Genomic DNA, 27,773 nt, shown 5'->3' on the forward strand with positions numbered 1-27,773 from the left:
GTTCCTCGTTCAGCAGTGATTGGATGGAGATCATCACGCTGCTTACGCTCTGGGCCGGGCTCCAGGCGGGTCCTGGCCAAGTGCCGAGGATGCTGAGGCAGACCTGCGAGACAAAGAATTAAAATCAAGAAAGTTAGCCGGCATCGTGTCCTTTTGGTTGTCCTTCGCTATGGAAGTAAGGCCAGGTGAAATAAACGTGCGGTAAAGAAAGACAGCGTCGTTGTACATAGCATGTGTGCATCTAACTGCACGTAGTATACGCTGTCCCGTGGTAGTGACGGGAAGCTGGCAAGCAGGTGGACAGGTAGGTAAGCAGGCAAGCCAGCAACGAATTTAGAGCGAAACTGTTTATTGGTTGAATTTGTGACCTCAAAACGGTAACATTAACACGGTCCGCGGTGACCAAATTAGTTTTGCTGCTATTGTAATGCATCCTATCTATAGAGATATCATCGTACATTACGATTTACCTTGAGGTATTCACCCTAGTTCGAGAACATGCTATAGGGAATTGGTACCCTAATAGGACGGGCGCATCTTTCTATATTTGGCATAAACATCCCAGATGCAGGAAAACTCTTAATATCACGAGCGCGCCTCGCGCAACGTGATATCATACGGAAATATGATAACGCATAGATGGCAATATGGCTAACTGTAAACGTCCTTCTATTATCGCACGTGCTGTCTATTCAAAAGCTCCTGCGCCCATTAGACGTGTGAACAGAACTGATTGCTGAGCATGCATCAAGGCAAGCAGTGTACAGCTATTTGTGTACTTACAGGACCTCAATAAATCCATTCGAATTTGTAAGTACCTTTATACCGAGTGTTTCACTTAAGATAGAAACAATACATATAGACTGCTACACGTTAAATGAGTAAGGCGAACGGTATATTGCTCGTCGTAATTCCAAGCTACTCGGCTAAATAATGACTTCAAAACTGACTAACTGGTTACACTTATTATGCAATTTTTTTTTCATATACATTCTGGGGCGTCAGTCATATACGGAAAATTAGAGAGCGTACTCAGAAACAGCCAATGAAGTTTTCTTATTATTATTACGTCATGTATAACAACATACTTTTATTCCGGTCACGGAAAAACAAATGGCACGAAGTATGAAAAATATGACGTCACTCCGCTCTTCAGCATCTGAATAGCAGCACTCTCAGTCGTGTTTTTTAGAGAACGAAGTCAGCATCACGGTGTAAAAAGGAAAGGGATCCGACGGCGGCGCGAGGCGCGGCCACTTATGCCACGTACACACTAGCGGCAAAACGCGCGCCGCGAAAGCAGCCGCGAAACAGGTTTTTCTTGCCGCGGCAGGGATCGCTCCTGGACCGATTTTTTGCGGCTTGCCGCGTGCCGCGGATGAAGGAGACCAATGAGAGCGGCCCGCTTCCTTGACGTGCGCGCGGGAAACTGGTGACATGCGGACCCGCCCGACCGCTTGTTTTCCGCTGTTTTGAAACTCGTGACTGCACGCGTCAGCTCCCGGACGCAACACTACATTTGCTAGTAGGTACAGCGTTTGACCGCTGGCGCCACGCTGCGCCGCTCGCGCGTACCGCGTTTCTAGGTGGTTTCTTTCGCCGAGGGCGCTCGAACGCAATCGTATGGTTCGCATGAATGCAACCCTTCGGAGCGTGGCTGTATGGCTGAGTTGCTATGGCGCTCGCTGTGGGATCATGCGTTCGCTGGTTCGAATCCCGCCCGGGCTAGCATTTTTATTTCTTAATATCACGTTTTTCTTTTTCTTTTTATCCTCTCTGTTTGCCAGCGTGGTCGTTTGAACCCCGGTGCCACGGCGGCAGCCGTGGTACCGGGCGCCGACGCGAAGCGGCGGTCGTTGGGGTGTTGCGGAGCGCAGCGTAGCAACACCCCAAATAAAAAAATACTGCTCCAGTCATGTAGACTGCTCCCTCCCTGATAGTGAGATTATATTTGGATCATCAAAACAGTGATTCGTTTATAATACCACCGATCCCAACAGCAGGCTAGTCACCACCAGCCCAGCGTTTTCTCCGTCAACGCCTTCTCCGTTCCAACGGCGGCGGCTACAAACATGGTACGCGCGAGCGGCGCAGCGTGGCGCCAGCGGTCAAACGCTGTACCTACTAGCAATTGTAAATACGCCTCCCGGACCGAGCAAACGGATAGTTCGAGAAGGGGGGAGAGAGTCTAGTCTGTCACGTGATTGCCGCAGCGGCGCGCCGCCGGTTGGTGTGGCCGCCCTGCCGCTGCTGCGTTTTGCCGCCGGCGGCGCGCCGCGCGCGTTTTGCCTAAAGCCCCTTTAGTTTTGCCGCTAGTGTGTACGTGCCATTAGTGTGACTCTACGCACGCCGCTGCCGCAAGGGGCAGCACATGTTCTGGGGGCCACTTTTTCGCTCGCTTTGCTGGCGCTTTTATGGGCACGCGCGGCAGAAGTGCTTTATTTCGATGAATATATGTTGTTCGCTTGCTTAAAACGACTCTACTTGGTTAGAGGAACGTCCCTTTATATTTCTGCCGACATTCCGATTGACTCCGACGCGGCGAGCAGCGGTAAGCGCAGCGCGCCGTCTGCTCGAGCAGACGACGCGTCTCTCTCGTGTTCGAAATGACGGTATTTTGACTGTAAGTGGCATGAAACTTTCTACCTGCTCAGGATTTGGCGTCTAAATAACGAAAATTGGATATCTTTGGGTATGGGTGTTTAAATGCTGACGGAGGTCGTAAATTATCCCCTATTGCGCCGCTTCTCCAAGGCCTCCTGAACACGTGCTGCCCCTAGCGGCGGCGCTCACTTCCGGTCACACGAAGTGGCCGCTCTCTCGCCCCAGCGCGGGCGCGCCGTCGGAACACCTATCTTCTTACACCGTGGTCAGCATGCATGTCGCCAAAGCAAAAGAAGCGATCGGCCACGACGTCCAGCGTACATTAGCACCATCATCGTGAAGATCGAGAATCCTCCCCAATCCTAAATGATAAGAGATAGGCAGGCGCTAATATGCGGATGCAGACATTCGACTTTGCGACGGGCACGCGTGCTGCGTTCTTTAATAACATGATTGAGGGCGCTGCTACGTTATTGCGATAGCAATTATATAGACACTCCCGGCGCATTTCTGTCATCGCCGTCGGCGTTGCCGTGAGGTTTCGCATAAAGTCCAAGGCCGATAAAATAGTCACATCGCACCATATGCTGCATATGCGAGTGAAAACGTGCGAGGGTGAGCCGGCGAAGGCGGCTCAATCTCGCGCATGTGAGGTAAGAAAGCGGGGAGAAAGCGTCTTCCGTCGCGCGCACGGCTCCTGAGGGAGGGGAAGGGGGGGCGCGTTCTACTCCGGCGGCTGCTGCGTAAAAGGCGCTCCCCCTCCCCCCAGGCCGCGCTATCTTGAAAGCCATCTGCGACGGGCCCAGAGTCCGCCTAGTGTACTCTGTTCTCACAGATTAGTTCGCGTTGATGCGAGAGGCAGCCCGAAGGTCAATTCTCTCGGGGCTGCTGCCGCCCTTCCTCACTCCAGCGTTCTGACAGCGAGTTTCCGCGGTCATCGAGTGGATGTGTTCATGTTTGCTTGTGCGCGCGTAACACCATGCTTGTTAATTTAGTTAGTATGCCTGTGTTTAGAAGTTTTACACGGCCGATAAAACTGCTATCCTTAATTCGTATAGCTGTCTACTAATTTGCTATCGCAATCGATGCTTCTCCATTCGGGCGAAACTGCGACTTTTTTTTATTACTGAGCAAGTGCAACAGTATTATCGCGGCCGTGGACTCAAGAAAGCCAGTTCAGCACGCGCAAAGTGACTTGGCCTCGACGACTGTCTGCAAACACCCTGCGACGCTTAGCCAGGAGCGTCTCTATGTGGTCAACTGTCGCCAACGCACACACGTCTGACGGGCATTGTGATCGCGTCCAACTGCTCTTTCGGGGATGTGTTCCCTGACAGGTTGACGATGCATTTGCAGATACAAGCTCGGGTCAGGACGAGACCTACCTTTCCGCAACTATAGAGGTTCGGGTTGAATTGCACCCGGCCAGCGTCCGTGGTCATCAGGCGCACGAGGGGTGGCTGCATCGGGTAGTTGGCGGGACACTTCATGAAGAACTGGAAGAAGCCGCCCTCGTAGGGCGTGCCCGACGGCCCCACCACGATGGCGTGGAACTTGGTCAGGTCGTTCTCCTCGGGGGAGACGTAGATTCCAGGCAGCGGGTCGGCCTTGATCTCCGCGATGTCCTGTTTGACCCTCAGGAGACATGAGGGCGACGGCTCCTGATTCTCGATTGTCTTCGGGTCCCAGTTGGTCGTAAACATCGCGGAGCTTTCCCGGAAAGCCGCCTCGAAACGGCCAGTCTCTGTCGCTTACCCGTCGTCGATTGGTTGACGACAATTAGAACACCTTGGGTGACTAACCGATTGCGGGCCCTTGCCCTGAGTTGCTGATGACGATGACGAGGAGGAGGAGGAGGAGGATGATGATGATGATGATGATGATGATGATGATACCTCATTTAATTGCACAAACCCACTGTGGGAGCTAGGCCATGAACCGGGTGGTAATGTTATAAAAAAAGGAAAATGACTAATCGAAGATTGGAAAGAAATCGATAGTACATGAAATAAAATAGTGTCTATAATAAGGTAGGCAGCCTTGAATAGACAGGAATAGTAACACGATCTTAATATTAAATATAGCTAAAGTAAAGGGTAGACGTAAAGAATGAGTAAATTAATCTTTTGATAATATGATAATTATAATATTATTACAGTGAGTGTGCTTTTGCTATTTGAGTTTTCTAAATTGAAAAATTTATTGAAGGAGAAATAGCTCAATCATGAAAAATCGGAAATATCAATAAGGTAATATTTTTGTGTCACAGAGGTAAATATAGATGGCTCGGCAAACGTTCATGTGGTTGTGTCCTAATGCCGTTGCTCCAAGTGATAGTAGAACAGTACTGCATAAAGGCCAGTCCTAGATTACGCAGCGGAATTTCCAAACATCGTTTTTGTTGAGTGGAAAACCACCGACACGACAGCAAAATGTGATCGATCGATTCCGGTTCATTGCATAGGTAGCTTAAGGGGGCAAGCGCCAGACCACATCTATGCGAGTAAAAATTATGTGGCGGAATACGGCAACCTAACCTGTTAAATAGTACGTACTTCCAATTGTCGCTAAGGGCACCATTCACGGTTCCAAGAATAAATTATATGCATAAAGTTCGTACATTTTTTCAATGACAGGCTTTTTTCTATATTCGGTCAAAGAAAACTACCCATATACAGCTGCAGGGATAAGCGCAGTTGCCTGCAGCACAGATATCACCGGACCATTTACAGAAGCTCGTGCAAGATGATCACCTCTTTCATTAAGAAGAATGTCTCGGTGGCCTGGTACCCATACTATATCAGCTAAACTTTAATGGGGCAGAGAATACATAAAAGGTGTTCAATGCTGTCGAATTTGTAGACGCGTTAAGCGCGCTGCATACAGAAAGAGAATATGTGACCATGACAACTCTTGCAGCATGAAAAGGGTAACCTTCGCAAAGCAAGAACTGTTGCTAGGAGTCCGGCCTGAAAAATTTATCTATAATCTGGTAGGCGTAGCGAAAAAGACCATTCGAGAGATGAATAGATTTCTATGCCTGCCTTCTCTTCACACGAAGAAGCATCAGTCGCTATTGGGAAATGGGCCAAATAGTCTCGCAAAAGGGCATTCAAAATTGTTGGGGACAGCAATTTAGCATTATTGGGGGAAAATGTCCGCAAATTCAATTTTGAATGACAACGTGGGCCTATAAAACGGAATGCTTTCCCTAATGCGAACATTTAAAGGTTCTAATTGTGCCTGCACAAAGACAACCTGTGGAGTATGCAACCATGGCCACGTGTTCTCAAAAAAGAATTTGGTTCACAAATAAGTACATACTGTGTACGTCGTAGAGGAGATTCACAACTTCTTCAGTAGGTTTGAATCGTAAGCATGTGGAATCTCGTGTGAACAGGAGGTAGGCGCGCTTCCTGGTAGAACATAGTTAGCAACGAATTTAGGAAGACCTACACATGTTCGAACATCTCTCTCTAAAAGAACAAGTGGTCTTCTTTTTATTTTGCACTTCCAGAAAACAAAACACAGCCAAATTCTAGAATCGGTGGTACATACATACGGTAAATCATGATTAGTGTGTCACTTCGCATACCAGAACGCCGGTTACTGATACTACGTGCAGTATACTTAGGCTAATGAGGGCGAAGAGAGGTTGCTTTGCTTTGCTTTGCTTTGCTTTGCTATGCTTTGCTATGCTTTGCTATGCTTTGCTTTGCTTTGCTTTGCTTTGCTTTGCTTTGCTTGCTATATTATGACGCATATAATAAATTCTCGGTGCATTGTTGTGTTATGTGCGCGAGTGTCGCGGTGTGTTCTTTACACCACCACCAAGTCCTGGTCACGTATCTTTCTGGGAAGATGGCGTGTAAGCGGGATAGATGAGAGTAGTCTGCAGGCGGCGCCACTCCCTGGCTGTTGAGACTTGTATGACGGGGAGCGTATCGCTTTCACGTTAGACGTGTGTCTTCCAGTATTTGTCTGCTCGTGGTGGCTTGCTCGTGGTGGCTTGCATCTGGGCCGTGATGCAGTCTGTTAGCGGCTGGGAGGCGGTGTTGTCTGCCGCCTGGTTAATGAGACCTCTGGCTGCGCAGTCCGCCTCCTCATTACCCCGCAGGCCGGCGTGCCCGGGGCACCAGATGATCCATTGGAGCTTCTCGAGTGAGGGGCCTAGGATTCTGGTGGCTTGCGCGGGGAGTGCTCCGTTGAGGTATAGTCGACAGGCCGCTTGCGAGTCCGCGAGGACGCGTGCGGATCGTTGCTTGTTCTCTGCGTCTCTAGGCGCGACGGCGATCGCCGCGCGGCTTGCGCCGTTGCGCTTGATGGGGTTCGGACAAAGACGTGGACCACCAGTCTTTTTAGGGGCGAAGCTCCTTAGGGTGTGGGTCTGTCCCTCCTCTGTAGTATGTAGTAGTAGTAGTAGTAGTAGTCGTCGTCGTCGTAGTAGGTAGCCACGTCTACTTTTATGAAAAAAAAATTCCGAAAGTTGTGTCCGTAGCGCGGAATCGAACCAGGGACCCATCGCTTCCGAACGCGCTGCGCTAACCACTACGCCACGAAGCGCACATGGACACACGCACCACGATGACAATACCCAACATTAACGAAAGACTGCGCGTTTCTAACGCGTTTGTGCTAGCGCGTTACGGCCCGTGTAAGAAGCTGGTGTAAGACGCTGTGGCCTCTCCGCCGTACCCCCGTATTCATAAACGCTCCTCGACTTGAACTTGACTTGCCACCGCCTTGGGCAGCGCGATCGAAACGTGTTGAAGGCGGTGGCAAGTCAAGTTCAAGTCGAGGAGCGTTTATGAATACGGGGGTTATACTCTCTCAGCAGTCATGTGATGGCGTCGGCAAACGCGGTGCACGTTCCGGCATGTGTAAACGGCTGCGTAAGACGCTGTGGCCTCTCCCCCTTACTAGAGAGTACTGCACGTTTCTAACGCGTTTGTGCTAGCGTCCCCTTAAGCGGGAGATGGTGCAATTATAATGAAGGGCGCTGTTATAAAATAGGAATGTCGTCACATATGGCGCGTGTCATTGGTGGAAGTCAATCGTTCGATTTAGTGCGGCGAGACTGGGCGAATTACACGGAAGATTCACGGTTTACCGATGATTCCCTCCGGAGCTTCGCCCACTCATCATCATTCACCCCGTGGATATGCGGTGTTTTTTGGTTGACGACTGCCAATGGATATCTTGGGTCGCGTCTCGACGAGAGATACGGGCTGGCGTCCGTGTAGTACGTGTCTGGGTGGTTGGAGTAGTGACAGTTCAGCTTGTGAACGTGCACTGCTATCCTCGCTCGATTGTGTGGGGGGTGCACGTTCTTGTGGACGGGGTCGACAACGATGCTTGCCCGAATTCGGTTGGGGAGCAGCCGTGTTTCCTCTCCGCTGCACCGGGATGAGAGTAGGTAGCTCAGTCTTTCGAAGAGCTTTCTTCCTTATTGCGTCGCGTTGAGGCGTTCTCTCTGCGCTGTGCACGTGGCGTTGGCCAGTCCCTCGAAGGTGTTGTGGACTTCGAGGGATACCAGTTTGCATGTGCTCGTGCCGTTGGGTAGTTGTAAAGCCGCCTTCTAATGGATCCTTACGAGTCTGTCAATGCGCTCGGTCGCCTTTCTGTGCGTGCATGGTCTGATACGGTAGCGCGAATGTGATACGGCTGACGACCAGGGCTTGCACTAGTCCTTAGTGTCTCGTCGTCGGTGATGCCGACCTTGCTTCGCGCTATTCGGGCTATGAGGGCCGTGATGCTCTTGATTCTGCGGTTGAGTTTCTCGATGGCTGCTCCGATGCTGTTGTTCTCTTGGACGTGCATGCCGAGTAAGCGTGCCGTCGAGGCTCGCTCGATCAGTTCACCCACGATCGTGAGCTGGATCGGGGGTGCTCCGTGTTTTCTGGCTCTCGGTGGTCGGATATGAAGGCACTCTCATGGGGCACATCTCATGCCCGTTGCTTGTGGGGACGTTTCGATGTGGTTGATGGCCGTATGTAGTGTGTCTTCTCTCTCGCCATACGAGCCCTTAGGTGCCCAGAGGGAGATATCGTCGGCGTAAAAGGCGCGCAGTAGTAAGTTGCTGACGCTGTCCGGGGGTCGGCTAAGCACTGTCATCTCTCAGTAAGGGAAAGACGTATCGTGCCGACACTCCTTTCCGGAAGCCACACACGGAGGTGGAGTGTACGCCATGTTCTTCCGTACGGTGTTCGAGTCTCGCGAAAACGACTTTCTCAGACAGTTTCCCCGGGCTTTCTTTCTCCAAACATCAGCTGCTTCGTTTGCCAGCTTCTTCACTTCTGTGTAGTTAGTTGAACGCTCCTCGCTGAATGCGTGTACGCTCTGCTCCCATTCTGTTCACTTATTTCACCAAACTCGACTGCTTTCAACTTGCAACTTCGCTTCTCTGCGACTTGCTGCTTCAATTTTTGTTGTTGTCGGCGTCGCTTTTTGACTCTTGTTCCGCTAGTCCATTCGGGTACCTACCGAGAGGCGCGTTCTGGGAGACTGGCCAAGAATGTTCACATATCAAGTGCCCCATGTCACATTGTACGGGCCCGGTAACCCAAGATGCCTATTCGGGCAGCTGGCCAATGGCACATAACCCAACGACGCAAGTTGCGCAGTCGGCAAGACAGCATACGCCAGCAGCCGCAAAGCAGGGCAAAGAAGGCTTCGCTTTAAAATTGTGTTGTAAGACTTATGGGAACAATAAAGCTGCCTGTCGTTACCATAAGAACGAGTTTGCCATGCGAACACAAGTTCGTGCTTCCAACAAACATTGCTTTCGCTATGATAGAATCGACCCCTGTTGCGACTACAGGACTGCGGGTCGCATCGTAAAAATTGCGTGTACACTCGACATAAAACGTTCACCTGGCGGGGGTTTCACGAAAGCGTCGAATGTTGCGCCAGTATGTAGCCGCACATAGTAAAGCCATGCAACACAGTGTGTTCGCATTCACTACCGCAGATATGAAAGCCGAAGTTCCGGGCTGCCTATGTGCCGCGGAAATATTCAATTTCTTCTCATTCCCACGACTTCCTATAACGATAGTCTATCATTACGTACCTATAGTTAGAACAGACTTGTGCATCGTTATACAACATGTAAAATACGATACACATCTAATGAGTCACCGAACGCAGGCGCAGGAAAGAAAGAATAAGCAGATTTCAGACACTTCTCACAGTATCGACTCATTTACTGAGATAGCAACACAGCGCAGTTTCTCGCGAACATAATGGTTCTTTGCTTAAATCTAAATATTGACTCGTACTCACTATGAGGGATTGGCCAAGAATTGGATGGGTTTGAAAAGATAATCAGTGACTTATAAAAAACACTAATGAGAAATTTCTAGAAGATCTTAGGAATAGTAAAATAGCATAATGGTTTAAGAATTTAACAAAGTCCTCTTGAACTAATCAGGACACCGCAGTCAACTCTACGACAATGTCCTGTAGAGAAGGTTCCTAAACACACAGCTTTCTTTTCCTTTTACACCAACAGCTCTTGCCCACTAAACTTCTAATTTTAGAACTAAAATAAAGCTTGCAGGAAGAATGGCAGAATTGGGAAGAAATCTCTACCGAATGTTGAGTTAAAATAACTTCAAATGCAAAATATAAAAGACCACATTAAAATTTATTAAGGTAGTCGTTTTCTGCCACTAATAAACTTTTTTATGGTGCTATAAATTTAAGAAACTCCGGGAACTTTAGAAATCAATAAACGAACGCGAAAGTGAGATCAGTCAGGCTTGCACGAGCACAAGGAGCGAAGAAAGAAAGAAAAAGAAATGCTTAAACTCAAATTCTGCCCTGTTCCGACGCACCCGATAAATGGGTGCCAGTTGCCACAGGTTATAGGGTGTGGTGACCACGTGTTTTCAGATAGCGCTCTATTGAATGTAACCCGGCTCGACACTGCGAGAGTTGCACAAATCCCTTTACAGGCTCTCTCGAGATTGTGCAAAGACGCTGGCAGTTCTTATTGGCCAGCTGCCTATACTCCTAAATTTCAGTTATACTATGCCACGCCTGGGGTTAAAAAATATAACCGCCGCCATAGTGACAAGTGGCGCTGGCTAACACTCCCAGGGTCAGATATTGCGCACATAAATACTAAAGCATGTGGTCGTGAACAGACGTCGCCATGTAGCTCTATAGATAAAGCATCGCACGCGCAATGAGGATGTGGTTTGCCGTACGCAAGCCAGGTTTCCTCGCGTTTTCTACTCACGCGGAACAAGACCACCTACACCAATAATTCTATTCATGCCTCATGCCTGCGTGGGATGAGTCGATTCTACAGGAACATACCGTAGGTGCACTTGGCAACTTCAGCAACTTTATTCCACCAGAGGACAACAGAAGGCACAGCTAACAAACACTAATTCCGCCACAGTAACTTGCATAGGCTCGCTCCGAAACAGTTCGCAAACACGACAGGAATAAGAGCGAGTGAGTGCAATGTCTTCCGCACGTACGCACAGCGCGCAGACCGTGTCGGCTGTTTGAAATGGGCGTTTAACAGACAGTATCATTATAGCGCAAGCTTAATAGGCTTTACGTCAACTCGTAAACGTTTCCACGGACATGGCCATGTCTGTTTACGCGATCATACTCGCAGCTGACACAGACCTTGTCAACTGCAGGAAACAGACGTCTATTAGAAGGGCTTAATGACCACGAGCATGATAGGATTAACGTAAACTCAGTAACACTTCCATGGTCGTCGCATTAACTGGTTCAACTTACCCGTACTTGCAAAGAATGTTATAGCTACTAAAACCGCGTACAACTGTTTACCAACGTTTATGCAAAGTTCATGCAACATGATTAGGTATATAATGTATCTGCGAATTGGTTAAATAGGCAAGCAATCGATCGAACATCGCCCGTGAGTTGCGCAAATAAGGCGCTCTTTATGGTAATATCTATAGTATTACGTATTATATACAATTCAGTTCAGAGGGTGCGGTCGGCGGGCGGCGTAGGGCCTGGTGACCAAGCTCCGTCTCACTTGCGATACCTGGAGAAAAACGACCATTAATAAAATTTTGAGTGAGAACAGGGAGAACCAGTGGGGCACTATAGACCCCTCCAAACAAGAATTTTATTCGTCATGAAAAGTTAGCGATAATGCTTTTGAATCTCCAATTTTATTTATTAAAAATATCTTCAGAGCTCATCCCGAGCATCATGTCCCGTTCCGTACGTCAACAGGAGTTGACTGCCTATCCCAGCAAAATAACGCTTTGGTTCGCAGCATATATATATATATATATATATATATATATATATATATATATATCAGTGAAGTAAAGAGTAACCGGAGCCGGCATTCAGGCATGCCTATGACAGATCGTCTGATGATCAGAAAACCATTGGTAGTGACCCACTGTCTACATTATTTAAATTAATTTTACAGCTCAATAATTTTGAATTTGATGGTTCGCACTACCTTCAAATAAGCGGCACATCAATGGGCACTCGCATTGGACCTAATTATGCTAGCATTTTTATGTCTGTTCTGGAGAATGACTTTCTTGGCAAGCGCAAACTAAAACCTCTTTAATATAAGCGGTTTATAGATGACATTTTTCTGATCTGGCCTCATGGTGAAAATGAACTGTTATCGTTTATAGCCGATTTCAATACCACCCACACATCCATTTCTTTTTCGCATGAATACTCTCGTTCTACGATTAACTTTCTGGACGTTACAGTTTCCCTATCTAACAACAAGCTAACCACTAAACTTTACAGAAAACCAACGGACAGGCATCGTTATCTTCACTTTAAAAGTTATCACGTAAAACACTGGAAAACCAGTGTACCATATAGTCAGGCGCTCCGTTTAAAAAAACTTTGCTCGGAACAGTCGGACTTCTATGAAAACTGTGAACAACTTCGCAAAGCTTTAGTTCAGCAGGAATACCCATGTCATATTGTGGATGATGCCGTTAAAAGGGCCGATGCGCTAAATCGGAAGGATTTGTTCCGTGCAAAAAAACAATCGCCCATTCAGACACAAAGTGCCCTCGTTCTAACCCACTCAGCATCGGTTCCAAATGTCTCGTCAATCCTTAAAAAACATTTTAACATACTAGCACAGAGTGATCACCTTAAGGTTATTTTTCCAGAGCCCCCCCCCCCCCCCCCCCCCCCCGGGTAGTCTTCAGACGGTCCAGTAATCTGCATGACATCTTAACGTCATCTAAAACAAGGATTCCTGAGACTGCGGGTTGCCAACCTTGCAAGAAAACACGGTGCAAAGTTTGTGCACACATGACAACATCATGTATTGCCAAAAGCACTGCCTCCGATTTCCAAATGAAAATTAAAGGTAATTTTACGTGTGACACTAACAACTGTATCTATTTGCTCGAATGTTCTGTTTGCAAATTGCAGTACGTTGGACAAACTGAAACGCCGTTCCGGTATCGCTTTAACAACCACAAGTGCCACGCAGCTACTCTCCCTCATCTTCCACTATCAAAACACGTGCTCATTCCAGGCCACTGATTTGATAAAATCACCGCAACAATCCTTCAATCTGGTTTTCATTCCCACCACGAAAGAGAGCTTCGAGAATCCTATCTGATTCATAAATTTAAAACGGTTACTTGTGGAATCAATGAAAGTGCTGGCAAACTTTATTTTTTACCCGTTTAGTGTTTTATCCGCGTTTTTACACCTTGCAAGTTCGTAGCCCCTTATCATTGCACATATACTTTTATCCCTATCACTTTTGGTTTCTTTGAGGTAAAAAAGGTGCGCGCCTGCATTTCCGGCGGTCATTCTTCTTTGACATTTGACTGTGCGGCTGAAACGTCAGTAAAGTCGTGTTATTGTTTTTTCTCTTTTTTTCTCTTTTTTTACTCCGTTCTCCTGTCCTTTGAATGATATATATATATATATATATATATATATGTGTGTGTGTGTGTGTGTGTGTGTGTGTGTGTGTGTGTGTGTGTGTGTGTGTGTGTGTGTGTGTGTGTGTGTGTGTGTGTGTGTGTGTGTGTGTGTGTGTGTGTGTGTGTGTGTGTGTGTGTGTGTGTGTGTGTGTGTGTGTGTGTGTGTGTGTGTGTGTGTGTGTGTGTGTGTGTGTGTGTGTGTGTGTGTGTGTGTGTGTGTGTGTGTGTGTGTGTGTGTGTGTGTGTGTGTGTGTGTGTGTGTGTGTGTGTGTGTGTGTGTGTGTGTGTGTGTGTGTGTGTGTGTGTGTGTGTGTGTGTGTGTGTGTGTGTGTGTGTGTGTGTGTGTGTGTGTGTGTGTGTGTGTGTGTGTGTGTGTGTGTGTGTGTGTGTGTGTGTGTGTGTGTGTGTGTGTGTAGTTATACATATGAACATGCATTGCGTGACGGTTCTATAACACATATTATATGGCACGCTTATGTGGGGATATGCTTATTTCCGCAGCATTAATTCGAAATTATATTGCTGTTTATTACTTAAGCTTGTCATTAAATCTTTCATTTATTTTATATTTTATTTCATTTTTTTCACACACTCATAGAATTTGTATAAAATACGCCTGCCTACAAACACAAAGAATACCACGTGTGCAAAGAATTCAATAGATCGCAGTTCGTTCAACTCGGAGGTTAGTGGAGGTCACAGTGCAGGAGTGCTTTAAGGTATGTTACCACCTTTTTCAAAAAAAGATTTAGTTTTGGCCATTAAATTTTTATTTCACATTGACCTTATAAAGGACCATTTTAAATGATATTCAAAAGCAAGAAAGAGTGAAAAAAATTATACTGGCATTTGTTATTGACAAAACATTGCCCAAACTTGGCTGTTACGTGAACATTCATAACTAGCGAATGGAGTGCAGGAATCGTAAAATTTTTGGCACAGAGGTAGCCAACTAACCAGACTGTGCAACGAACTAGGATCTTTGTCATCCGATGATTGGAAATCAAGATACAGTAAAAATACAAAAGAAAACAAAAAAATGTGTCATTTTTGTCTGCATTGCTTGGAATAAAACTTGAGAACATCAAAACTTATCATTCGTGTTCATTAATCCTAGTTCATTGCACAGTCTAGTAACAAAGGAACGAGCGTGCAAAGTTTCGTTGAAAACTATTCATTGATTTTGAAGTTACAACTGTTTGCGCAACAGGAAAGTGCAAGAAATCAAGTTTTGAGAAAAACAAGATTAAAGTTTTCCAATCCTTGCACAAACAAGATCATCACGCCCTAATAAGTTAAAATCCACTAGGTTCATAGCTAGGGCCCTTATTTGCTGCCACGAGCTCTGGTTTGGCTTTTGTTGCAGCCCACATTTTCTTGCGGAGATATTTTGCCTCACCCGTTGATTGACGCTGGGCCTTCTTTACACGGTACTGGTCACTGGTGCAGCATGCTACGAGCGTGTGATGGCCAGGTTCAATGCCTGCTTGCCTCAAAATATCTGCTGTACTTCTGTTGCTATCTTTGAAGTGGCACACAGCATCATATAAACCAAAAAGGAGGATGGGCAGGCCACATAATAAAGGGCAGGCTCACGCGGACGTCTTTGGCACCCGTTGCCATATCATACCGTTGAAACTCTCGTTACATTTTGGGATTTTCCGTGCAGGCACTTCTTTAAATCCGTACAAAGGTTAGCATAAACCGGCTTCACTTTCGTTTCAATCTTTGTTCGAATGTTTTCTATTTTTTCGAAAGTTTTGATTGAAGCTTTTGTTTCAATCGCCTTTTTACCTTGAACTTGGCCATGCCCTCCTATAAAAACGTTCAGCCTATGTTATTACTGTTGCTACTAAAAATAATAGCTATAAAAACGACGATCCCGGTAGCATTCACAGCGGCAGCATAAAGCGCGCGCAACGTGAACAACAGAGACGCACTTTTAACGCTTGTAGCGTCAGGCATCCCCGTTACGGAAATTTGGGCAATATTTAAAAAAAGGAAGCCTTACAAATTGTCTTTGAATAATATTTTACGTATCAATCTAAAACATAACAGAAAAATCTCAATATACGCCGTTGATTTTCGCTGAGTTATCAGTTTCTGTTACCACACCACATTCGTTTCGGTTTCAGAACCGTTCGCCAGCTGTTAGTAACTTGGCTATAACTTTTGAACTAAATAAGATAACATAATTCTTTCTGCAGAACATTTTTTAATGTTTGGGAATTCTCGAAATCTAATAAAGAGAAAACGTATATTTTTCTTAAAAAGTGCCTTTTCAAAGGTGGTGACATACCTTAAGCCAGGGAGGGTGTATGACCGTCTTTGTGGTCAAATACTAACCTGGCAGCAGCGATCACTCGCATCCCTTTTGTTAATATGTTTTTCACAATGCCACTGTATGTAAACGCAGCTTTGTACTCCTTTATGGCACCACTGTACATGCCTGTCGCTTTTGATGTACCTTGACATGAGCCATCAGATGTGTCAACACTCACGACGCCACTAAATCCCGTCAGTCACGCCCGCATGCTTTTTGTTGATACGTTTTCAAATCCCACTCCATGCACGCCCAACTTTGTACCCCTGTACATGCCCGTCGTTTCTGATATACCTTCACATGAGCCATCAGATGTGTGGACATTCACAACGCCACTACATCCTGTCAGTGATACCCGCATGCTCTTTGTTAATACGCTTTCAATAATCCCACTCCATACACGCCCAACTTTGTACCCCTGTATAGCACCATTGTACATGCCCATCGTTTTGATGATTTTGACATGAGTCATTGCACGTGTTGACATCCATCACGACACGAAATCTGTGCACACCTGTGGTCATGGGCTACTCACGATTTAGGAGCTTGTTTTCACAGCCTTGTTGTATTCACTTTTTTTAATCATTCCACTCTGTGCACGCGCAGTTTTCAATTTACGTGTTCGTTGTATTCTTTTTTACTTTGTATTTATTTATTTTTTCACTTTGTATTTTTTTCTTGTCTCTTTTCACCCTTACGGCAAAAAGGTATAAATTGAGCTCTGTATGCTTGTACACGCACTCTTGATGAAGGCCGGACCCCGGCCGAAACGTCAGTAAAGTGTTATGTTGTTCCTACGTGCTTCTATTTTTTGAACTATATATATATATATATATATATATATATATATATATATATATATATATATATATATATACGGCTTGAGCTATGTATAAGAGAAATGTGGGCTTTTCTACAGCAACAATAGCACATCTATCTATACGTGGACAAAGTGGTGTAGAAAATGTAATGGCGTGCGTATAAGTGCGTGTATTTGCTGATTGCGCACGCTGTGTCACTCATGCGTGTAAAATTTGCACAATTAACGCGGATTCCTGCTATAGATAAGCGGCGCTCTTTCGAGCAAATAATGGCAAATAGCATCCCATAAAAACGGTAGTTTCCCCGAAAAAGTACTAACGTAAGGCCTAGAATAATGTAAATGTGAGTGAAATTTCCAGGAGCCTGCAATACGTTAACTGCGGCGCAAGAAGTCATGTTACGGCATGTTTAAGGAACGTACATTGTGCACCTGCAGATTGTGATAGGATCGTCATATTGGGGCACTGTGAAAACAGTTATCAAATCAAGTCCGCGAGGCTCTTGCCGTTGTTTGCAATAAGAAGCGTGGTATAACCGTGAAGAAACAGTGAAAATGAGCAAACTTACGTCACCATTTTTAGAGTGTGACTACCGAGATGTCAGCAAGTATATATCGCTTACCGCCTCAGTCGAGCAGCTTGATGAGCAGCAGTATCATCTTGAGCCTGCTCATGGGCGCGTACTGGCCGTCCACGTTGAACTCTGTCGCTTGATTGGCCAGCGCTGGCACCGAGGGGAAGTAGCGCTCGAACGCCTCCAATTCGCCGAGCGCCTCGTCCTGATTTCGCGGGAACGCCACGGCGATCGTGTCATTGGTCGAGCCGAACTGCTCGCTCAACCGGCGCATGAACGGCTCCAGCTGGCTGCTCTGCATGATGCTGAAGACAGCCGCCGACGTCACCTGCCAGAAGGTATACAACCGAAATGAGCGGATGTTTTCATCGCAGCTCGCAAAAACTATGATCCGGGACGAGGGTTTAAGGTGCCCCTCTGCTTGAGGTGAGGCGGTCACACTAAACATTTTGACACTCTGCAAATCAGTTTGTTTCTAGACAAGCACCCTTACCTCATTAACACCCTTAACAAAGGCTGCTTGGCTGAGGTATAGGAGCGAAATGAAAGGAAAATATCGCCCTCAGCTCGTCACATTTTCCACAGTTCACGAGTTGTGTCATGTTAGCGAGCTAGCCGGTAATGTTAGCCAGCAGGAAATATGAGTGAAGTCCCTGTCTTACTCCTTTCCAGTTTAGCTAACCCCATTAGTGCTGTCAGCTCTCTTCATCGTACCCACTACAGGCGATCTTGGCTCTTGGAGCGTTGGGGGCGTGACTTTCACTTGCTCATTGTTGTTGACCATCTAAGACACCTCCTCTTCGGGCGGATGAATTTTCAACGGAACCACTTCTTGAAGCGCACACCATTCGTCCCTATCCGCGATACCTGCACGGTCCTTCCGGTGGCCTCCTCCATGAAGTACGAGGTCACCGCGTTGCCCTCGAGGTTGGCCGCGGTCACGTGAAGCGCCTGGAACACGAGCACGCCCGGGAGCACGTTGCGAAACAACGCGCCTCGTTCGCCGCCCACCGCCGCCGCTAGACGCGGACGGTGAGGCCACGAGGGCAGCGGGGCACCCACTGCGGTGGACGGGCCAGGCGGGGCTGCATCGAGGCCCAGCTGCGGCGCAGACTGCGTGTCTTGGACACGGGGTCGCCAGCACTCGTGGTTCGAGCCAGACGTCGAGGTCGACGGCCTGCAACAGTCGTGAAGCCATTTGAGCATTTGGCCAACGTACTTACTAGTGCTTTTGTATGATCTCTTACTAGTTTCTTGTAAAGCTAACGTCCAAGTCGCCTTGAAGTCTTTCAAAGAGGGCTTGTTCTTTCAGGCGCAACCTGTTGATGTGGCTCAATCCAGACGTGTTATCCACTTTGCCGTACAAATGCAGCTTCTGTTCAAGGAGGAATATCATATAGCCACTCATTGGCGCACTATATATATATATATATATATATATATATATATATTTTTTTTTTTTTCTGAAAGTGTTCAGTGGTGAACACTTTCAGAAATTCTTAAAGGTTGCCTGTGGCAGATAGCATAATTCTAGTTCATGAGCTGGTCTACTCGAAGAGGCGGACATTACTTGCCCAAGAAATTGAAATGCATACTCGCGAATAATTAACAGAAATTCACTAATTAAGTTTTTAACCAATTACCTGATGGCCCATATTGCAATTTACAAATTGTAGCCGTGGAGTTCGCAAGACGAATCCACTTAGAATTAATTCTCAGGATTACACCAGCTTCGAGATATTAATTCCCGAACTTTGCGGAGAAATGCATTGGCGTTCCAGTTAATTTTGTGCTTCAATGCAAAAAGCGACGTTTTGTTAGGAACCTAACTGGAACGCCAACGCATTTCTCCACAAAGTTCGGGAATTAATATCTCGAAACTGGTGTCATCCTGAGAATTAATTCTAAGTGGATCCATCTTGCGAACTCCACGGCTACAATTTGTACATTGCAATATGGGCCATCAGGTAATTGGTTAAAAACTTAATTAGTGAATTTCTGTTAATTATTCAAATATGAATTTCAATTTCTTGGTCAAGTAATGTCCGCCTCTTCGAGTAGACCAGCTCATGAACTAGAATTATGCTATCTGCCACAGGCAACCTTTAAAAATTTCTGAAAGTGTTCACCACTGAAACAGCCTGTATATATATATATATATATATATATATATATATATATATATATATATATATATATAGTGCGCCAATGAGTGGCTATATGTCCTCCTTGAACATTTTGTCAAGGAGGACATGTCCTCCTTGATATATATATATATATATATATATATATATATATATATATATATATATATTTGTTACTGCCTCCCGATGCCGGCCTCTTGTTTTCTTTTTACTGACCTAATGGAAAATAAAGTCATAATTACATCAGCGGACGGCGATCATAAGGAACTACTAACATCGGCCATTATTTAAACGTTTCCAGAGAAGCACAGGCCGGTGGGCTTAGTAATTCATCGAATACGTGGTCGCCGGGATGTAGCGTGTTCGATCACTTCTGGCTGCTCAAGTTCACGAATCGTGCGCCGGCACTCGCCTTACATGTAGTGCGAGCGTGGATCCTATCCGGACATAAGTCTGCAAGACTTATGTCAATGAATGAATCTTATGAATCTGAATCTTATGAATTATGAATCTTATGAATCTTATGAAGTACAAATGAATCTGTATGGAGGCACGCCACGCAAGTTCTCATATGCTCCTTGAAATTCTCGCTAAGATCAATAGCCGCGTTGCCGCAGGTACTACTGATGACAAGCAGAAATGCGCGCAATTTCACGGCGTGAGACATTCCGTCACACACACCGATGTTGCTAGGATTGGAAGAAAGTCTTGTTGGATTTAATTCTTAGTAAACACGTAATTCAAGTATAGCTCGCGAATGAGCCCCATTGTCGTTGTAAACCTCATTCTACTTCCTTTGGTTCCTGTATTCTCCATTACGAACAAACGACATTATTAGTCAATACAGCGCAAGGTTTTTTTTTTTTTCGCGTCCTTTCGACAAACTTATCTACATACTGTCGAGTAACTAATTCCACCGTGATTTTATCCGTTAGTCTCTGAGCAGATTCATAGATAAATCAAATGCCCGGCAATGGTATCAGGAATGCCAAGTTTTCTTTGGCTAAGTGATGCCAAAGGTCCGTATAAGGACTGAGATATGAAGCGCCCCCTGACACATTAGGCAGACCTTGTGATCGCTTCAGGCGACCGACGGGTCTTGCCGCATTTTCTCGGTTCTAACCAGCACTTGATTCTAACGTGCCCTTGACTATAACGTGCACAGTGACCTAATAGGCAGATTTTAACCTCGACTTGACCTTTGTCTTTACCTTTCCCTAACTGAACAGATTGTTTATTGTAGAAGAGAAAGTAAGAATTTGTTTATAATTTGATAAAAGAAGTTTTATTGCGACACAGCCACAGCGGCCAAGGGATCGGTCATAGTCGCTGTCGGAGGCCTCCTTGTCAACATCCCGTACCTTCTCATGTTTGGTTCCCTCCATGGCATTTTAAATACCGCATTTCTGAAACGCCTTGCCAACGATGGCAGCTTACCGCCGCCCCCACGGCTGCAGCATACGCGTGGAGTGGATTACGGGAGTTTCGAATGCCAACGACGATAGCTGGCCACAATAGCAGTTTTCGTTCCATACGCCATTTTAACGCGCACGCCATCTTTCTGGAGGAAAAAAAAGTGCTGGTTAGAATCGAGTAAATACGGTACTCATAGTTCGCTCCTACAGTAGCATCGTCCACTGGGCTGTGAGTATTTGAGAGACATCAGGCGCAGTTATTTCGGTGGCTATAGAGAGCATAGCGATAATTGGCATCCCCTTTGAAACGGGGCCGTGACAAATAGTCACCCTAACCTGTATCGGTAAACCTTATCGGTTAATTCCATACTTACCCGCCGTGGTTGCTCAGCGGCTATGGTGTTGGGCTGCTGAGCACGAGGTCGCGGGATGGAATCCCGGCCACGGCGGCCGCATTTCAATGGGGGCGAAATGCGAAAACACCCGTGTACTTAGATTTAGGTGCACGTTAAAGAACCCCAGGTGGTCCGAATTTCCGGTATCCCCCACTACGGCGTGCCTCATAATCAGATCATGGTTTTGGCACGTAAAACCCCGCAATTTAATTAATTAAATACCCACCCGGGGATGGCGCCATCTGATGGTTGCCGCAGCAGGTCATCGGCCTCTTCGGAAGCCGTCCTCTGCCCCTCCGCGGACCCGTCTTCCTCGGCGTGGAACAAGAACTCGCCGAAGATGCCCTCGTGCATGACGTCATCGGTGCCGTTCACGGTTCCGACGAGCTCCAACTTGAAATACACGATGACGGAGCCCGGGGGCAGGAACTCGCGCAGGCGCTCCACCGCTGTGCGGGAACAGCAGTTCGTTTTCAAATGTTCACGAGTCATGGAAACTTAACGCTTCGAGTTGTTCCTCGACTGATAAAACTTTCATACGAAGAGCTACTCGTCTCAATGTGAAATACATGTGCGCAGCTGAATACTGCGAGACGGAAAAGACGGCCGAGAATTCCCTACACGTGGATCGGCCGCTTGTGAAATGCACTCGATGGAATTTTATTTTGGTTAATTACCACGCCTGTGCCCCACCTTTCCCGATTATTTGCTTGTTCCGATGGGGTACAATTCAAACGAAAATCAGTCGATTGCGGATTCGAGCCATTTTCCCGCCGATATCCGAAAGTGTTTTACAATAACTGTGAATGGTATCTATACCCGGGTTACAAGGCGTCAATTAGGCGTCAGCAAATTGTTCATCATAGTAATCACTCCTTGGCAGGCGCTGCCGCGATAGAAAAGTTGTAAAAACCATCGAAGATGATTGTCTATTTAAGGGAATAACTTATGCGGACGGCAGAGAACAAATGAAGACACTAAAAATACAATAAAAAGTACGCGGTGCTTTTCATTAGACTATACAAAGGGTTTAAAAATCGCTAATTACCGATCGCATAATTTTAATCCTTGAACTGGGTTACTCAAGAGGCGGACATTAGTTCCACGAAAAATGAAGATGCGTAATCGACTAACAAAATTATCGCTAATCACATTATGGCACATATTGCAATTTACAAATTCTCTATGGTGAAATTAGAAGGCATATTGAGGTGGAACAATTCCAAGTATCGCACCGGTTTTTATGCACTGTTGCGCTGTTGTTCGACTTACAAGCACCGTTTTATGCATTAAAGCACAAAAGTAAATGGAACGCCAATGTATTTCGTCACCCGCTATGGGAATGAATATCTCGAAAGGGATGTCATCCTGAGAATTCGTTCCAATTGGATAAGCCTTGCCAACTCACAGGCTACAATCCGCAAATCGCCAATTTGAGCCGCAAAGTAATATTTAAAATTTTCAGCGAAGTTCTGATAATTGGTTGATCATGTATTTGGATTACTTGCGAAAGTAATGTGCACCTCTCGTTTACTCCACGCAGGCCCGACCCTCCTCCAACCATTGAATTTAAGAGCAAGCCGGTCCCACGCCGCGTGCGAGTTTAAAGGTACGTCCACACTAGCGACAAAACGCGCGCGACACGCCGCGCGCGGTGAGCGATGCTGTCGCGCGCGGCAAGATTCACGAAAAGCGGCAGCAACGCGCGGCAAACGCTCGAATGGGTAGGAGACCCATTTTTTGCGGCAGCCGCAAAACGAGCACCAATCAGAAGCGAGCCGCGCAGATGTGGCGCCACCTGTCGCACAAGCAAAGAATTATAATGTATGGGCTCTGAGATCGAACAGTGACGCGCACGCCGTAAAATCGCAGAGGCCATAGTCCAGTCAATGAGGCCGTTTTCGTTAAGCCTTCCCATACCGCTGTCCGCTTTCTGGCACGTCGGCGTCGCGCCAGTCGCACAAGCAAAGAACACGCTAAGATTATAATGTTCACAGTCACGAATACGTCATCCAGATATGACTACCCTGAGTTTGAGCGACTCCCAGTGAAACGCCGAAACAACAAAGCAACTGCAACGGAGAACGGAGCGCGCGCTTTCACGAGAAGTCTCGGAAGGGAACGAGGCGAAACGGGACGTCAGGTGGTGTCATGTGACTGCCGCATCTCGCAAAACGCGGGTCAGTGTGACCATCGCAACGCTTTTGTGCCGCGCGCGCTTTTGTCGCTAGTGTGGACGTACCTTAACTCTTTCCGTACCGCGCCCATTGGGCATCGTTAGCCCTCTATCGATGGTTTGAAAAGCCGCTTTAGAGACCTTCCACACCGATCATGGACACTCTGCGCCATCGGACGTGAAAGAGGCGAAACTATATTTCTGTTTTTTAAGCAGTTCGCTTTTTTCCCGCCAGGCGGTGATTTTCAAACGCGCTCCAATGTTTCGCGACCTTAACGGTGTAAAGCAGAACGCAAGAATGCCCGGCTCCGGAACGGCGCGCCTGCTTCGGGAGATCGCAGATATCGCGATTCTGCTGTCTCTATACGGTTGATCTTATCGATACATCGAATAGCAGCGAGTCAGAGGACGCTGACTTTTCGTCGGACTTTGTGTCTGAAAGCCACGACGACGCAAACCAGCCCGGAACATCGGCGGCCGCAGCCCGGCACGCCCAACTGTAGTGCTTGCAGTTAAATTTTTGTAGCAGAATACCTGTACAATGAAAATTTTAGACTTTTCGAAGACAGTGCCTAATAGACGGCAATACATTTTGTATATCTCATAATTTTCGGTACATTTTTTTTTCTTAGTAGACAGAAGCCTGTCTTTACAAACTTTGTTCAAATTTCTCGGACAATCTTGATTTTACAATGTGTATCTTTTATTGCGATAGCAATTATATGGACACTTCCACCGGATTTCTGCCGTCGGCGTCGCCGTCGCCGTGAGGTTCCGTATAGATAAAATCTTAGCCGCGCGCCGTATGCCCGAGCGGAAGCGTGCGGGGACGCACGCTGTCACGGAGAGCGAACGCACTCAATCTTCCACGCGCAAGCTAGGAAGCGGGAAGCGAGCGCCGGAGGGAGCGGGGGGGGGGGGGGGGGGCGCATTTCTACTCTGCCAACAACCGCGCTCGTCGCTCGCTCGCACCGTCTCTTATCTCCACACGGCTCTGACCTTTATGCGCTGTGCATTCGCCGCTCAGTTTCCGTTGAAGCGATAGACCGCACGTACCTTCGGCCACTGCGGCGTATATGCGCTTGCTGCCAGCGTTTTGACAGTCGTTGTCTGCAGTCATTCAGTGTGATCTATTCATGTTTGTTTGTGCGCGCTCACACCACAGTTAGTAATAGTCGGGCCACATTTTCCAACGCACGCTACACATGCAATGCTGCCCGGATCGGCAGTGCAGCGCTACAGATGTGCCCCTTCGCACACGCTGCCCACGGGCAGCGCTTGTCATCAACACCACCGTTTCACACGCGCCTTCTCGTGGTCATCGAGTCTCTCTTCATGTCGGTCTACTTACGCCGCAGCACACCTGCTTACTTAATCAGCTCATGTTTACTACAATTCATATTGCTACCAAAGCCGCTCACCTTACTTCGTATGACATTGCTGTGTTGCTATCGCATTCATTGCTTCGCCCTTAGGGCGAAACTGTGACATTTTTTTTATGACATACATCTCGTTAATAAACCTTATGCGTGAAAAGTGCGCTCATTTTGCTTTCTGTTTGTGTGTTGCATTAAATATTGAGTGCAGTAGTTCCTTCAGAAAAAAACATCTGCCGTAACATACAAAAAACACCTATTTTCCCCATGGTAGGGAAAGAGTTGAGCCAAGCTGTGGTGGTCGGGCAGCATGACCGGACAGGAGATGCTCACCAGGCTTCGACGCCGAACCTGCCCCGCCACTGTGAGGGGCGTTTCGATAGGGGAGCGCTCCACTGCTACCTATAAACACCGACAGCGCCACCACTGATCCCACCCATCTACACTAGAGCACTGCACGGGCTCGGGCTTACCCGAAAGCCCGGGCCCGGCCCGGCCCACGGGCCGGGCCGGGCCGGGTAGGCTAGTTTTTACACGGTCTCGGGCCGGGCTCAGGCAAGGCATGTGCTTTTTGACCCGGGCCTGGGCCGGGCTCGGGTTTTTTGACGCGGGCCCGGGCCGGGCTCGGACTCTCTGGTGGTGTGCATGTAACGTGCATGGAGTTATCCTCGACTCCGAAAAATATGTTTTTTTTTCGGTCTCGGGCCGGATTCGGCCCGGTTTCGAGCCGGGCTCGGGCCTAAGGTAAAGGGGTGGCGGGCCGGGCCGGGCGGGTAACGTAGATTATTTTCGGGCCCGGGCCGGGCCCGGGTCTCACAATAAAACTTTTGGTCGGGCTCGGGCGGGCAGCCCAACGTAAAAATGGGCCCGGGCTGAAAAAATCGGAGCGTGCAGTGCTCTATTTTACACCTTCAAACGCCACAAAGCTCTCGCGCGACAGTAATCGCGTCTCAAAATGGTACGAGCGGCTCGGCTCGCGCACTCTGATTAGTTCTCTTGCTTTGTGCCATTTCTACCAATATGATATACTGTACCAAACAGGCCAACAAGAAGTCGTACGCAATCTGGTATAAACTTGATCGACTGCACGGTTGCATGATGGCACATGCTCGCAGCGGAAGAAATCCGCTGACCAGCGGATTTCTTCCGCTGGTCAGCGTAGTGGCTGTGGTGTGGGGGTTCCCACCCAGCCACCACAGCTTGCGAGCTGTCGTGCCGTTGTCATCCCTGTCGTCGAGCCAGCCGTCATTGTTCTGCGTCAGTGCCTTAATCCCCAAAATGAGTTGATTTGTCTCCACTGCAGGGTGAAGCCCTCTCTAGCTTTCTTCAACTATACCCCTGTCTTACGTAACACAGACTCCGTTCTATAGTTGCACGTTTCCCGATCTCATGGCGCCACCTAACCTTGCGTCCTACAAGACTGCCTTATGTTGCCCTAATAGGCTTCCCCAAATAGCCTGGTCTTGATCTAAATGAAATACTAGCTGCACTAACTAGCTTTCCGATGAACACAGCCGTCTTCTTGTCTCATGGTTACGCCCACGATTTTTCAGTTTTATCCGTTTTATCTCCGTAGGTTCTAAATAACAGAGCGCATTGATCGTACATTTCATGTTTGAGTAGTTCCTTCGCTCACAGGCAAAGTAGCAATCATCCTAACGGCCAGTTAGCGTGCCACGTTATTTAAACACGACACGTCCCGTGGCAAGCTCCGGAGCTGTCCCAGTTCCAGCACTCCCGCGGCGCCATAAAGTGGCGTACCTCGCTTGTCCTCACTGAGGTCGACGTGATGGGACAGGAACACCAGGGATGGTCGCAGTCCGGCCATGCGCGCGATGTTTCGGAAGCGCGAGAACTTGGAGCAGAAGATGTCGACGCACACGTGCGAGCTTCCCAGCGCTGAGGCGAGGGTAGCCCGCTCCGAGTCCTGCGAAGGCGTGCTCACATTTGCACTGTTTACCGTTTTTGCGAACTAGCACACGTTCTGCTAGTGCTCAAATTCCAGTTTCACAATATAACATGACATTCAGGTGTGTGTTTACAGATGCTAGGCTCTGACGCCAAAAACTGAGCACAAGACGCTATGACAAACAAACAGACGAACAAAAGCGCAAGAAAAACACGCGCCACTCCTCTGCTGTGAAAGTGGATTACCAGCGAAACAGTTTAGCACACGACATAGACGGGACACAGAATTTAAATCAAAGGTGCGAGCTAATTTTATTTCTCTCGAGCGGTGACGGCGGTCATGCCGACGGACACGCGCACATACATTAAAGAAAAAATTATCGACAGCGTTGATCGGCGGCATACATTCGCGTGAAAGACTACCGCCACCTCGGGGAGCCGGAGGAAACTAGACGCGCGCGTCGGGAACGCCACGCCAGGAGAGCGGAAGGAAACTAGGCGCGCAAGCGTTTAGAACGACGACAAAGAGAGGGTGGCGCGAGCGTCTAGTCTCCCCTCCCCCCGGTGCCTCGCAACGTTGGGTGCCTCGCGTGCGGCGAAAGACGGCGCACTTCCTGCCCGACTTCGTCCCTTTCGCGCTGGCGAGATTGAGGCGCGATCGTCGGCTCCCCTCGCACCCATTCACTCGCACATATAGCGTATAGGCGCGCGGCGACGGTGTTATCGCCCTAGGACTTTATACGGAATCTCACGGTGAAGACGACGACAGCGATGGCAGAAATTCGCCTATAGAGTGTCCGTATAATTGCTGTCGCAATGCAATGAAAGTGAAGCGGCTCACCGGCGTGCAGCAGACGGAGACGGAGACCAGCTTCCTGCGTAGCAGGAACAGGGCAACCGCCTGCCACAGCCGGTTCACCTCGGCGCACGTGAACAGCTCCTCGGTCTCCAAGTGGTCGAGGACGTTCTCCACCACGAAGAAGTTGGCTGCGAAGATGCTCTCCTCCATGGCGTGACCCGGGGCTGGGCTCTTCCAGACGTTCGAGGGAGGCAGAACGCGGCCACTCCGCGTGGCGTTTTCTTCTTCTCTGAAGGTGGGCTCGAGCCTCGCGGGG

General features: G+C 47.8%; 1 protein-coding gene across 2 annotated transcripts; it reads right to left on the minus strand.

Annotated features, from left to right (window-relative positions):
- On the minus strand, positions 1-27,773 carry LOC119433000 (uncharacterized). 2 transcript variants are annotated; one of them, XM_049659209.1, is made up of 6 exons: positions 27,500-27,773; positions 26,512-26,677; positions 21,425-21,647; positions 18,112-18,421; positions 17,293-17,572; positions 1-103 (listed from the first exon to the last, which is right to left on the minus strand). In XM_049659209.1, the coding sequence occupies exons 1-5, from the start codon at positions 27,665-27,667 to the stop codon at positions 17,297-17,299; spliced, it is 1,143 nt and encodes a 380-aa protein (XP_049515166.1). In that variant the 5' UTR covers positions 27,668-27,773; the 3' UTR covers positions 1-103; positions 17,293-17,296. The 2 variants fall into 2 exon arrangements, with proteins under 2 accessions (XP_049515166.1, XP_049515165.1); XM_049659208.1 differs by lacking the exon at positions 1-103 and adding an exon at positions 10,972-11,638.

The sequence above is a fragment of the Dermacentor silvarum genome, chromosome 11 (assembly GCF_013339745.2).
Source record: "Dermacentor silvarum isolate Dsil-2018 chromosome 11, BIME_Dsil_1.4, whole genome shotgun sequence".
NCBI lineage: Eukaryota > Metazoa > Arthropoda > Arachnida > Ixodida > Ixodidae > Dermacentor > Dermacentor silvarum.